The sequence below is a fragment of the Scardinius erythrophthalmus genome, assembly GCF_964197995.2.
Source record: "Scardinius erythrophthalmus genome assembly, chromosome: 1".
Taxonomy (NCBI): Eukaryota; Metazoa; Chordata; class Actinopteri; order Cypriniformes; family Leuciscidae; genus Scardinius; species Scardinius erythrophthalmus.
Window position 1 is genome coordinate 79,488,352 of NC_138221.1, and position 15,566 is coordinate 79,503,917.

The following is a 15,566-nucleotide window of genomic DNA, read 5'->3' on the forward strand; positions in this document are numbered from 1 at the left end:
CATGTGACTCCAGTGGTTCAACCTCAATGTTATTTAGTATTGAGCTACATGAGTATATTCTATCCCTTAACCCCCTGGGGTCGGCTATCGCGCCGGCGCGATAGGCTTGTTTTTTTCCTTATGAGTGCAAAAAAAAAATATATATATATATATATTAATTTTTATCTTATATGCTTGTGTTATACATCAATCGATCCTGTTTAGTGTGTATTTTTTTTGTGTATGCTCATAATAAAAACAAAGTGTTGTGCTTTTCGCCAAATAAAGAAAAATAAACATGATGCGAGTTCTGCCTACTCTCCGTCAGTGAAGTCCATTCTGAAACGCGTCCGAAAATGAACTGTAACTCAGCGAATACTCAGTCAAACAGACATACAGACACACAGGCATGAAGCTTGAATTCTCTTCTTTTAAATGAAGTCATTTTTATAAAAATATTCACAGTTTATATAATATGTATGTAAAGAGAGAGATGTCAGTCGTAATCATCTCAGCTAATTAAGTTGTAATGTGACTCCGCCTACGGAGACCGCGCTATACAAACGCAAATGTGAGGCGATGCATACAAACCTGTGAAACGCCCACATCAGCTGGATAAGGCCGGTGACACACTGGATGTGTGGCGTAAGCGTCTCAGCTGCGTGGCGTGTCCGTTTTTATTTCGGCTCCCATGTTAACAGTTTAGAGTTTGCACACTGCCTGTGTGAGACGCGCGTCTCAGGCGTGGCACGAGCCGCGTGGGAAACGCGTGCATAACGCGTGCATGCTAGAAATAGAACCGATGCCTATTTTTCACGCGACACGCAAGCGTCTTGGAAGCGTTTCCATGCAAAATTGAATAGGAAAATCTGTTTATATGTCATTTTGACACGAATACATATTAATAAATGTCCTTTTGATGTTTAAAAGTGTCTAGGTTTTGACATAAATGCAAATATAAATGTAATTTTACAAAATATGATCGATTTTCAAATACTGCTGTATTGAATGAACAGCTTTTAGTAAACTCTATTGCTATACTGAGATGAGGAATATATACTGTATGTGTTTTGTCAAAAATAAAGTCATCAACTAGATAATGAATCCTTTACTTTGAAATACGTATGATAAAATGTATACTTTGAAATGTATAGTTTTGAAAGACGTTGACTAGTTTTGAATAGATTATAAAGTATGTATGTGTATGCATATATATATATATGTATATATATATATATATATATATATATGTGTGTGTGTGTGTGTGTGTGTGTGTGTGTGTGTGTGTGTATATATGAAGAGTTCAGATGCAAAAGCCTCTAAATGCCATCTGAAATTTTCTCCTAGAATGATCATTTTTATGAAGCTTGTATATTTAAGTTAGCTATAGGTGACACACCTGAGTGAATGGCTCATTAAGTATGCAGGGACATTGTCTCATCAGGTGTGAACTACTAAATATGCATGATGCTGTTGGAGCGTTTACGCCCCATCCGCATATTGGCTTTACAAACTAAAAGTGTTTCACAAAACTTAAATCAATGTATCGTTTTATGTGAATGATTAGGCAGGATGATTTTCACATCATTTTGAAGAAAAAACTCTAGGCGACGACATCCATTATTCAGAAGTCTTATTGACACATATTTAGTATGTGTTTTGTGGCCTTATTTCAGAAACTTTCATTTTTAGTTTTTTCGATAACCATGCATAAACATTATTCTCTCAAAAATGAAAACATGTACATACATGTGGCTCACATATTATGGTAGTCCTGTTTGTGCTATATAGAGTGAATTTACACCTTTGCCATTTAATATGTTTATAAGCAACTGAAAAAAGCACAAATGTCAGGGCATGTCAGAACATCTCAAGGACCCCAAAAACACCCCAGACCCCAGAGGGTTAACCATAATATACCACCTTATTTACAAAATATTAAACTCAAACGCACGTTCACGAGAGCACCTATATGCATACGTGTTGTGTTAATGTGAGAGCAGACGACAAGAGCGTGAACGCAACAATTATGATTTTTTGCACAAAGCACTCACGTCGGTTCATAAAATGATTAGTTAATTTTGTGTTGACTGCGCATACGCAACATCCTATAAGTTCTGTACTGGAAACAGAAATGATTAGTTCATCTCTTGAGTCTTCAGGTTCGGGTCCGAGTCTTTCGTTCTTCCCGTCAGTCCCATAGAGGCTATGCTGTCAGTACCGAAAGAGAAATGATTAGTTCACCTCTCGAGTCTTCGGGTCTGATTCTTTTGACGTGATGTGACGGTGCTGGACACATAAATAAGTTAATAATTCCCAAACTTTCTTATAAACAAGGACTTAATCAGTTTTTTAACAGTAACGTGCTGCGTCTTTGGTCTCAAATTATAGCTTTTTAATTTCTTTCAATTTATAATTTTATAATTTATGTTATGATGGTTCTTTTCCAAATGAATGTGGTACTAAATGCTGGGAACTGAAACGAAATAGAAAGTAAAGGTGATATAACAGATGTTATCATTGTATTTGTGGTAGGACACTTAAAACTGCTGAAGTAGATACAAGGGGGAAAAACAGTGATATTAGTTTGTTGTTTTGTTACTAGGGCGCAGCCATTTTGAACTTCAATGGTCCGTGACGTCACTGGCATGGTAGACTACCTTGACAGCTCCAGCAAAATGGCATCTCAAGAGCATGTTCAAAAATTGTGATCTGTCCAACAAGCGAATATAACACCTTCGATGCCATCAAGGACCGAATAACCTGTTTGCCAAATTACTGTGGCATAAATGTGACCACGGCGGGTCCTGTAAACAAGTTCCACTCATTTACATTTACATTTATTCATTTAGCAGACGCTTTTATCCAAAGCGACTTACAAATGAGAACAATAGAAGCAATTAAACTAACAGTAGGACAACAATATGTAAGTGCTATGACCCTTCGCAGTTCAATCTAACGCAGTACTTATATATATATATATATATATATATAATTATTTATTTTTTATTTTTTATAGATAGAATAGAGGAGAAAGTGTTAGTATTACTGGATCAGGTGCAGCCGAAAAAGATACGTCTTCAGCAGTTTCTTAAAAATGGCTATGGACTATGAGTTAGGCAGATCATTCCACCACAGGGAACAGTCACTCAGCCCTTAGTTGTTATCTTGATGTTCACCTTCACCGTAGATCACCTTGCTAAATTAATCCGACATCGAGGATGCTGTCCAATATAAGCAATATCCATCGACGACACCCGCAAGATACTTGTTAGTGTGATTTCAGCCGCTTTCAAACTGTGTATGAGAGACTCGGCGGCGCTCCTTGCCAGTTTAAATTTGACGAGCGCAAACGCCTAAACGCAATGCACAGACAGCCAGCTGTCACACCGCGTGCACTAAACTAAATTCTCTTTATCGTTTTATTGCATTTAAAGTGTCAAAAACACAAGGTTCAAATAAACAGTTGGTTTTGTCTTAATGTAAACATCTGTAAGAAATTGTGTATGTGTATCAGTATATTCTATCCCTGCATTACTGTAGTTCTTAAAGTGACAGCAGTCTATATAAGAATCAGTATACGTTTCATTCATACAGTGAAGAATATGCAGTTTTATTATTTCATTTGATGATTCAATTTCTTACTCAAATGCTGTTTTTAGTGTTAACTTGTACAGTTCCCTGTCCATACTGTTAAAATTAGTCAGTTGAGTCAGAGTAGCCTGACATAACGTTAGTAGCCCACAGTGGTACCATGCCAATGACGTCATCGAACACGGCTGCGCTCTGATAACAACAAATGTAAATTTCAGTATTAGGGAAAAACTTCATATAGACTATGTTTTGTTTTTAATATTATTTTTGAATTAATTTGTTTACAATTTTAATAACCAACGTTATCGAATTATATTTTGTTCATTTCAGTTCCCCTTTAAACTTTATCTATGATGGGAAAAATCACTTTGATAAAGATATATATTATATATATATAAAGTCTAATAACAAAACACAGTTACATGACATACTAACAGACTGCATAGCCTGAAGACCCAGATAAATGAATTAATCGTTTCTTTCTCATAATTTGGCCTCTTACTAGCATTTCAATTTTTTTCTTATTCTAAATGTGATCAACATTTGATGTGTTTGGTGAATTTGGCTATTGACATGTAACATTTTAAATACATTCTGCTGAAATGAACGAAATGACTTGAAAAAAAGATTCGTTCATTTTAATGAACGAGATTCAAATATCCGAGTCAGTAAAATTATCCGAACTTCCCACTACTACTGTAGAGTAGCTTTCGGCAGTCTGTAAAAATATACCTCAGATTTCTTGTCAAATCTAGTTGTACAAATAAATCGAAAAGCTCTTTCCCATTTTTGATGTGTTTTGGGTGTTTTTCACGGCAGTCATTCTGCCACTCAGTGGGCGTAACCGCAGTCACTCGACAGTGACGTCACGCGCATACCCTCTATACTGAACATCATTAAACTCACCATTCCAAGAAAACTGTGAAGTCTGGGATGTTCTCGAATGATTTCTTTAATAGTTTTTGTTCCTGAGGACCAATTCCACGCGCTGCAGTTTGTTGAGGTGGTGTGTGTCTCATGAACTCCTCAACTTGGCTGTGAGGACTTCTTGCTTTCTTTTGCCACTCAATCATTGTCAGTCATCAGACAACTCAGACTCTACTGAAATTAAAACATACTGTATTAAAATAAGGGAAGACAGCTAAAAAAACAAACAAACATAAGTAATTAACTGTACCTGGATCTGTAGTAGTCCCAGCACTGCACATTTGGTCTCTCTAATCATTATACAACTTACCAGCCTGTTAGTAGAGGGACTCCAAGACCGGTGCCAGATAAGGAAGACATCCAAAATGTGTACTATTTGTCACGGTTCGCGGGTTTGCTTGTTCATTCTGTGTGTACTGCTCTGATCTGATTGCCTATCAGCGTCAGCTGTGCTGACGAGCGATCAGATCAGTCGCAGGTGTGTCTCGTTTATGAGTCCTATATGTAGTGCTGTGTTTGTCAGGTTCAGTGTCAGATCGTTGTTTGCTGGTACTCTGTCTCCTTCATGTTCTGTGCAGTTCCTTGTCCAGTTTCTCACGGATATCCTGCGTCTCTCTGTCAGCCATTGTTCTGCCTGTTGAGGATTCGTTCTTCGCTTCAGTCACCCTCGTCTGTCCAGGAATTGAGGTTCAGCCCACTGCAGTCCTGCGCTGCCAAGGACCTACTGCCGACCAGAGTTTTCACCAGCTGTCCTTTTTATTCATATTGCTGTTTACAATAAACCCCATTTATTATTTGCAACTGGATCCTGTGATTTTGTGACCTGACACTATTGTACACTGTCCAGGACCAGAGCTGAGAACCATTGTCATTCAGTAGCGTAAAACTTTCATTTACTCCTTCCTGTGTTAGAATGAAGCAGAAAAAAAATATATTTTCAGAAAAGTAAATTAGCCCTAAAACCCTTTTATATATCACTTATTTCAATAGTTTACTCACCTTGAAAGGTTTCAATTAAATGGTAGAAGAGAAACTGTTGTAGTCTGCTTCACATATTAACCCATTTGTCTAAAACAAAAGTATAACACATTTAGTACCCATTTAGAACATTTAGTTCTTTATCACATTCCAAGATGGCGCCGGTGTTGGCTGGCCGTCTGTTGTCCTCTTCAACTTTTCCGTTGGCATGTGTTATTCTTCTACTTATTTCCTTTATCATCACAAATTGTAACTCCATCCTGTTGTATGACCGCCAAACACTGCTTAACATTCGTAGTGTGGTTATGGACTCTGCTAAAGGTGATGTTAATGGATATAGAGCGTTCCCATCGCCATTTGCGACCAACCTCCCTGTACACCTGTATGGTGTCCTACGGACTTACCTAAAAGAAAGCGCCGGAGGAGGCACGGCAAACGGGGAGGCTTCGCTGTTCGCCAGAAAGCTGTGTTGGCTCGGGAGAACGACGGTGCACGGCGCCAATTCTACTCGTTGGGAGGCCAGGTCCATGGACGCGATGCAGGAAGGTGCTTTCCTGAGGCTCAGCTCCAGCAGCCACGCGCGATTATCCCTGTTATTATTTCCACGCATCGTCTTGGGACGAATCATCGTATCCACCGTGGCGGAGTTAATCTCCGTGACCTCCGACCACTGTGCCGAGCAACGCAAGCGGTAAGTGACTCTGTACTGAAGATGGCCCTTGTCAACACACGGTCCCTGGTAAATAAAACTTTCATTTTAAACGACCTTTTTACTGCACAAGCTCTGGACTTCCTTTGTGTTACTGAGACATGGGTTAAACCTGGCGAATCAAGCTCGCTTACTGAACTATTACCACAGGATTGTAACTTTTTAAATACCCCGCGCTCGTCTGGCCGCGGTGGGGGGCTAGCGACTGTTTTCAAAAACACTTTTCCGTGTCGATCCTTATCTACAGGTTCATATAGCAGCTTTGAGGTGCAACTTTTTCAAATACTACTAGCAAACCCTGTCACTGTGGCTTTGTTATATCGACCTCCAAAACATAACTCTGAATTTATTAATGAATTTGCTGCATTTGTGGGGGATCTTGTTATTGCTCATGATAAAATATTGCTGATTGGTGATTTCAATATTCATGTCTGTTGTACATCTACTTTATCCAGGGAGTTTTTAAATCTTATTGAGTCTTTTGACCTTGTTCAGTGGGTCTCTGGCCCTACGCATCAACAGGGTCATACTTTGGACTTGATATTAACTCATGGACTATCTGTTTCAGATATCACAATTAGTAATGCAAACTTTTCTGATCATATGCCTGTATTTTTCTCTGTTCCATACTCTGGTCAAACTCTAAAAAATCAGCCCATGGGCGCATGTCTCGTACCTTTACTACACGCTCCAGTGAGGAGTTCACTGTAGCATTTCATGAGGTGTGGAATTCTTCTGAAACAGAATCTACTCTACATAACTTGGATGCGGACGAAACATCTCATCTACTTGCGCTTCTATCTTGAACAGTATTGCTCCATTAAAGCTTAAATTTCGTAAATCAGTGCCAATTCCCTGGCTTAATGTATCAGTGCGTTCTCTCAGACAGGCCTGTCGACAGGCCGAGCGCAAGTGGAAAAAGGACAAATTACAGGTCTCATATGAAATTATGAGAAATTCACTTTCTTCATTTCAGAGGGCAGCCAAAGCTGCTAAGTGTAAATATCTTTCTGATCTGATTATGAAAAATAGGCATAACTCTCGTGTCCTCTTTTCCACTATTGACTCTGTGCTAAATCCACCTGTTAATCTTTTCCCTGAGCCTTCTGTCTCCCTTTGTGAAAGTTTTGGAAACTTTTTCACAAATAAGGTTTTGGCTATTAGATCTCAAATGACTCAGACTGGATATACTATGTCAGAGATTCCGTTATACTCCTCCACATGGTCTGTGTTTGAGCCACTCAGCTTGCACTCCTGTAAGGCAATTGTGGATTGCCTTAAGCCCACTTCATGCCCACATGATATTGTTCCTTCGCATTTCCTCAAACACACTATTGTTGCATTTGGTCCAGGTCTATTATCTGTCATTAATAAATGCTTATATACGGGCACTGTTCCAGTCTGCCTTAAACATGCTGCGATCACACCATATATTAAAAAAACAAATCTTGATCCTTCATCTCTTTCCAGTTTTCGACCTATTTCAAATCCTCCTTTTATATCAAAGATCATGGAGAAAGTTGTATTGGCTCAATTACAATCTTTCATGTTAAATAGTTCTATCAATGAAGTTTTTCAATCAGGTTTTAAAGCATTACATAGCACTGAATCTGCTCTTTTAAGAGTCTTAAATGATATATATCTCACCACTGACTCAGGCAAACAAATGGCTTTGGTCCTGTTAGATCTAAGTGCTGCTTTTGATTTAGTCGACCACAACATCCTTCTGTCACGCTTGGAGTCTTGTGTAGGATTTCGTGGTTCTGTTTTACAATGGTTTCACTCTTACCTGTCAGATAGATGTTTTACTGTTCATTTGGGACAATACTCATCCACTAACAAACATCTTGGTTGTGGTGTTCCTCAGGGATCAATCCTTGGGCCTGTGTTGTTTTCTCTGTATCTGCTCCCCGTGGCCGCTATTTTAAAAAAACATGGTGTCTCTTTTTATCTATATGCCGACGATACACAGCTCTACCTGCCCTTGCAACGCAATAATAAATATACTCTTCAGCCACTGTTAGATTGTCTAAACGAACTTAAGTCATGGCTTTCAAGCAATTTTTTAAACTTAAATGAAAATAAATCTGAGTTTATTATTTTCGGCCCCAAGGAAAACTGTGTTTTTGATTTTGATCTGGGCTTTCTCTCCCCTTATAACACAAAGTGTGCCAGAAATTTGGGCTTCCTTTTTGACTCCAGTTTAAAGTTTGATAAACAGATTTCAGCTGTTGTCAAGTCATGCTTTTACCAACTTCGCCTTCTCAGTAAAGTAAAGCCGATTTTATCTAGGAGAAATTTGGAAACAGCTATTCATGCATTTGTTACATCTAGGCTTGATTACTGTAATTCTCTGTATTATGGTATTTCTCAGGCTTCCATCTCTCGTCTACAGTTGGTTCAAAATGCAGCCGCTAGACTACTTGAAGGGAAGCGAAAGTATGACCACATAACACCCATCTTATTGTCGTTGCACTGGCTTCCAGTAAAGTATAGGATTGAGTTTAAAATTGTATTATTTGTTTATAAAACTTTGAATAATTTGGCTCCTCAATATTTAACGGATCTTTTGACCCCATACACTCCATCCAGAAACCTGAGATCCTCTGACCTTGGCCATCTTACAGTCCCTAAAGTTAAACTTAAAAAACGTGGTGAGCGTGCTTTTGCAGCTGCTGGGCCGAAGCTCTGGAACAGCCTTCCTCCTTCTATTAGGCATGCTCCATCTATCTGTAGTTTTAAATCTCAGCTCAAGACTCATTTATTCACCTTGGCTTTTAACACTCTGTAGTTTGTCTTCCTGGATTTTTCTTTTATTCTATTGAGTGCCTTTTTGTCTTGTCTGGTATTAATGTATGTGGTTTTATTTTTGTGTCTCTTTTATTCCTTGTAAAGCACTTTGGTCAACTTCGGTTGTGTTTTAAATGTGCTCTATAAATAAATGATTGATTGATTGATTGATTTATTGATTGATTGATAGTACAACACATTTAAATAAAAGGCAAAAACTTAATAAGAAAAAAAAAATACTATAATTGGATGCTTCAGCTACTCCTGTATTAATACAGTTGCATGCATATGCATGACTATTCATATAACAACATTCATTATGAATATAGCCTACCACATTTCTGCCAAAATACCATAGTTGCAGTTTGTGTTACTACAGTAAATCAAGGTAATCCGTGTATTGGAAAACATAACAAACTTTCTTTTACTAATCGTGAACTAATCGTTTATTTGTTGCACAATGTTTCTCATGTTTTCCGCTTCAATGTTGTTTGGAATATCTGCACTTTTTCATCTTTCTTTCATCTCGGAGATTTCAGTGCACCGCTGGGCCGAGCTGATAAATGGTCCGTGCACTACGGTTCAAATGAGTAGAGCTCTATTGTTCCGCATTTAGTGACAATTGTAGTCGCACCTGTACGAAAAAAGTATGTTACCAGTCTGGAGCACTGCTTCAGCTTTGACTGACCATCACTTAAGTCCCTTTAGTACATTTGCTATAACAAATACCGTAAAACAGTCATAATGCTAGATAGTGATTTCAGATTAGGCCTAACGTTACTTAGTTTATTGTAGTAGGTAACTTACTGGTAGTACATCTCTAAACGGTTTCACTAGTATAATGTTTTAATTAATTACTTTATTACTGCTAGCGAGGATTAATAGCTAGGATTAAATTCCAATCGATCTCACTTCCCGGAGATCATTAAAACGGACTAAAGGGAACTTCGTTTTTAAAAAAAATATATTTTATAATTATATTCAACGTCTCAGTACACAATATTTAATGTTATATATACATAAAAACGATATGACTTACCTTTCATAATCAGGATGCAGCAGCAGCTTCTGTGTTGACTGTCTGTCACTGGACCGTTAAAATTTGAACGGTCGCTGCAGAAACCGTAGGCTATTTAACCCAACAGTCGGGTTATTTTTAGAAATTACCCAACAGTTTTATAAATGATCCAATATTTTTGGAAAATAACCCAACACATTGACCCAATATGTGCAACCCATCGGTTGGGTTAAACAAATAACCCAATGTTTTTTACTATACACACCCAGGAAAGAATGTAAGTGCATGCTGGGTGACATGAATGTGCATGGCCTGCCAGCCCATTCACCCCTTGTTCTTTTATTTCCAATGGGTAACTGGAAAAGAAAAAAGGGGGGTCGCAGGGAAGGGCAAGATTGTACAAACTATATCCCCTGAACCTAACCACCTCTAAACACAACCCTCACAGAAAACTTCATCCATTTTTACATTTTCAAAAAACATAATTTAGTATAATTTATAACATGTTTTCTTCATGGGGACCATAACAATATTTTTTCCACAAGGTCAGACATTTCTGATATTACTATCTTTGTGGGGATGTTTGGGTTTCCAGGACACACACACACACACACACACACACACACACACACACACACACACACACGCCTTGGTGGAAGAGTGGGGTAACATCTCACAGTAAGAAAAGGCCAGTCTGCTGCAGTCCATGAGGATGATCTGTGGGACTTACAGCAGCTCCTGGCTACACCAGATATGACTGCTTATTTTCATATTGTTCAGGGACTCATTGTTCCATTTCTTTTCATCAAATGTCTGCGGAACTTGTTTAGTTTATGTTGTTAAATCTTTTTATGTTCATACCAATATTTATACATTAAGACATTTTCTGGGAAAAAAAGCAGTTGAAAGTTTGACCGAGTTTAGTTCTGTATGACTGTCCCTTTTTTTCATTATGTTTTTGATAACACAGATGCAACATGACTGATGAAAGTGATTAGGCATTTACCATTTATTACAGTACACTGAGGATTTATGCTGCTTGCTCAGTTTATTTAATGAGCTAATTTACGGTAATACAATTTATGAACATTGTGTCGATTTATATCAATGTGTGTGGAAAGAAGTTTAACTAATTTTTAAAATTGAACATCAAATGCAGAAAACATCCTCTCTGAAATAAGCTACATACTAAGATACATGTAGTGTAAATTATAAATATAAATCCTACAAAGATAATCATATCCTTTATGAGTGACAGCTTTACCAGTTTAATTACAATTGATGCTATGTAAAAATATCGACCAGAGAGGATGCTGGCTGAAATATTTTCAGAGTTAAGATGTGTTTAGCTGTCTTTTTAAACCAGGGATAAAATAAAGCATAGATCAGTGGATTCAGACCTGAGTTTGTGTACACAGCCCATTCTAAACTAACAGTTAAGATTGTGGGAGAGTTTACTGATATAGAACAGATATAGTATGGAACAAAGCAAAGCATATAAATTATCACAATGATTCCTAATGTCAGAGCAGCTTTATTCTCAGATTTCCTCCTCGATGAACCTTCCGTTACACATTTACCACCCATCAGAGAGTTTATAACTTTCACTTGCTGATGTACTACATAGAAAATCCTCAAATATAAAGATATGATAAGGGTACATGGAAAAATAAAAGACATGAACATATCAGTGACTATATAGGCAAATCCTACTGGAACAAAACACTCTCCATAACACATGTCTGTTCTGTATACATATCCATAATAAATTACAACTGTAACATTATAAGTTAAAAAACAAAGCCAGCTCAGACAGATGCCTATTAAAGTTTTAGTCGTGGTTATTTTCTGTGGGTACAGTAAAGGGTGACACACAGCCACATAACGATCAACAGCAATTAAAGCTAAATTAGTGAAAGATGCTGAGAAGAGCGATCCAAAGATTATCGAAAACAGTTCACAGAAAATGTATCCAAAGTACCAACACCTCTCAATCTGCCTAGAGCCCTCTACGGGTATCACAATAAGTCCAATAAGCATGTCGGCCACAGCCAGAGAGAGAATAATCAGGTTTGTTGGAGTGTGAAGCTTTTTGAAGTGAGAGATGGAGATGATCACCAGCAGGTTCAGAAACACAGTCCATGCTGACATCAATGATACAAACACATACATAATAATGTATTCATGTCTAGAGAATTCAAAGGTCTTGATACATGATGAGTTGATGGCAGGAAAGCAGTAAAGAGTCTCATGATCCTCTGTCTCATAGGCCATGAGTGAGTCTCCTGCTGTTAGGAGTTTGTTCTGCTCTCTTTCTTGTCATATAATTTATACAGTGTCTGGATCAGACGGTCCACCCATCTACTGCCCACTGATGATGTAACATTCAGATGTTTTTTTTTTTTTTTTACATTAGCTTTGAAATGCAATTAATTTCTTAAGTCCAGATTAGAATTCTCTTACACTGGTCAAAAGTTAATGCTTTTTTTTTTTTTTTTTTTTTGCATCATTTCTTCGCTGTCTTGGTATTGTTTAGTATTTCCACATGAAAGCAAAGCACAGGTGGAACTGAACTGAACACAGGTGTGGTGGATTTTGCTTTAATCAGTAATCAGCCACTGTAGATCACCCTTCCTTTGAGCGGCTCCTGGAACTCATCTGAGGGGTCCCTTGGTGAGGTTAAGATGATTTCTGTGAATTAGGAATGGGGTCCAGAAATAGAGGGGTTATCTCATCCATTGGAACTCAAGAATGCTTGAGCTGTCCATAACCCTCGCAGTTTACCCTGTAAAATAACTATTGCAATGTAATAGGTGGGCAATAACTGTCCCCTATACAGAACACATTATCAAAAATTGTGAAATAATTTTTATACTATACAGTAAAAAAGCTATTGAATTGAACATATGTGTAATAAAAAGGTTTCAGTTTAGTTTTGTCAGCATCCTGCCTCTTGTTGTTTGTCTCCGGGCCTCTAGAGGTCACCTGTGTTCTCCTCTGCTTTAGTTATTCCTTGTTAGCGTTATCCAGGTCACCTGTGCCTTGTTTCCTCTAGAGTATTTAAGATGTGTTTTTTCCCCTAGCTCCTCACTCGGTTTTTGAGTCCTGGCTATGTGTCTCCTTGCTGTGACTCTTGAGTCCTTTCAAGTCATCTAAGCTATCCCAAGTAAGCTATTCTGAGTTATCTGATTGTGTTTTTCTCCCCTCGTGGAGTTATTTTATTTCTCTCCTGTTATCTTTTATTTTGGATGATCTGTTTTTTAATACCTCTTTGTGAGAAGAACTTTTGTTGGATTTTTTTGGACTTGCAAAGTATTTTTTTTAATAAATCAACTTTGCCTGGAGTTTTGCCTTGAGTGTTTCGTTTGGGTCCAACATTACCTCCTCTGTGGCTAAGTGGTAGAACACTCACTCTCCACACCTGAGACCCGAGTTCGAGCCCAGCTTGTGACAGAAAAACCGAGACAGACATGGACTCAGAAACACTCGGTTCCAAGGACCTTTTGGCGGTGATCGCTCAACATGAGGCATCTTTCCAGCGCCATGAAGCTGTTCTCAGCCGACAAGAAGAGCTGATGGCCAGTCATTCTCAACTCCTGGCTGATATGATGAGTTCCATCCGCCAGCTCTTCGAACGCCTCCCTGTTCCTTCACCTTCCTCTGGATCACCCCCGAGTGGCGACAGGACTTCTCCAGTAGCAGAGCCCAGACTACCACCTCCCAAGCCCTTTGCTGGAGATCCAAGTTCCTGTCAGGGTTTCCTCACCCAGTGCTCCCTCACCTTTGAGCTTCAACCCTCAAGTTTTCCCACAGACCGTTCCAAAATTGCTTACATCATTACCCTTCTTTCGGACAAGGCGCTCTCCTGGGCCTCTGCGGTGTGGCAATCCCAGAATGCCTGTTGTGACTCCTACATGGAATTTGTGAATGAGTTCAAGCGGGTGTTTGATCATCCTGTCAGTGGTCGGGAAGCTTCCAAGTGCCTACTCTCTCTCCGTCAGGGTTCCCGCAGCACGGCAGATTTTGCCATTGAATTTCGGACCATAGCAGCAAGGAGTGGATGGAATGATGAAGCACTGAAGGTCTGTTTTCAGGGAGGGTTGTCTGAGCCCCTTCAAGATGAGTTAGCCACCCGAGAACCAGCTTCAGATCTTGAGTCCCTCATAGCATTGGCCATCTGCCTGGACAATCGTCTTAGAGAGCGGAGAGCGGCTCGCCGCCAGGTCTCTCACTCCCAAGTTCCTCTGAGCAGCTCTGTTTCTCCAGTTGGTGTTCCTTCGTCCAGAGCTTCCCCGCCCCTTGAACAACTCCAGGATTCCCCAGAGGATATGCAGTTAGGCCGTTCCAGGCTTTCTCCCAACGAAAGGGAACGTCGCATGAGGGAGCGTCAATGCCTCTACTGCGGGGTTTCTGGCCACTTCCGCTCCACCTGCCCCGAGCTTTCGGGAAACGCCTGTCCCCGCCCGGCTACAGGAGGGCTGTGATGGGGAAAATTAGAGCTCCTCCTACTAACGCTGTCCTAGCTATTCCAGCCACTCTGTCCTGGGAGGGCCACCAGCATCAGGTCCAGGCTATGATCGATTCTGGCTCCGCAGGTGATTTCCTGGATCTAACCTTGGCTAAGGAACTTGAGATCCCTACCCAACTACTTCCTCAACCCCAGGCAGTTACAGCCTTGGATGGCAGACCTCTGGAACCAGGCAAAGTTACAGAGGCTACTCAGTCCCTGCGACTTACCATCTTTCAACACCAGCAGGAGGAGACCTTCTATCTCATTGACTCCCCCGAGTATCCTATTATCCTGGGTCACCCTTGGCTGTGCAGACATAATCCCCAGATCGACTGGCCTACTGGTACCATTCTAAGTTGGGGTTCCACTTGTCAACTCACCTGCATGCTTCAGAGTCCCTCAGCCCCTAGTACAGAGTTTCAAGAGTCGGTCGACCTCTCCCGTGTCCCCAATGTTTACCATCGGTTCAAGGCAGTGTTCAGCAAGTCCCGGGCTACTTCCTTACCACCTCACCGCACTTACAACTGTGCTATTGATCTACTCCCCGGTTCCTGCCCTCCTAGGGGTCGGGTCTTCTCCTTATCCTCCCCTGAACACTCAGCTATGGATACCTACATTAAGGAGTCCTTGGCAGCCGGCATCATCCGTGCCTCTACTTCCCCAGCTGGGGCGGGCTTCTTTTTTGTAGAAAAGAAAGACGGGGGTCTTAGGCCTTGTATTGATTACCGGGGTCTCAACAAGATCACGGTTCGGAATCGATATCCCCTTCCTCTTATGGCCACTGCTTTTGAGTTGCTTCAAGGTGCTTCCATTTTTACTAAACTGGATCTCCGCAATGCTTACCATCTTGTGCGGATCCGGCAAGGAGACGAATGGAAGACCGCCTTCAACACCCCCACGGGTCACTATGAATATCTGGTGATGCCGTTCGGGCTCACAAATGCCCCCGCAGTATTCCAGGCCCTGATTAATGATGTTCTCCGGGACATGCTTAATCTGTTTGTCTTCGTATACCTGGACGATATCCTCATCTTCTCAAAGCCACTGAAGGAGCATGAGGG

General features: G+C 40.0%; 1 protein-coding gene across 1 annotated transcript; it reads right to left on the bottom strand.

Annotated features, from left to right (window-relative positions):
- Nucleotides 1-11,279: 11,279 nt before the first annotated feature.
- Nucleotides 11,280-12,308, bottom strand: LOC308697729 (trace amine-associated receptor 13c-like; the record flags this gene model as incomplete). Its single annotated transcript, XM_081377216.1, has 1 exon — nucleotides 11,280-12,308. The coding sequence occupies exon 1, from the start codon at nucleotides 12,267-12,269 to the stop codon at nucleotides 11,280-11,282; it is 990 nt and encodes a 329-aa protein (XP_081233342.1). The 5' UTR covers nucleotides 12,270-12,308.
- Nucleotides 12,309-15,566: the final 3,258 nt, after the last annotated feature.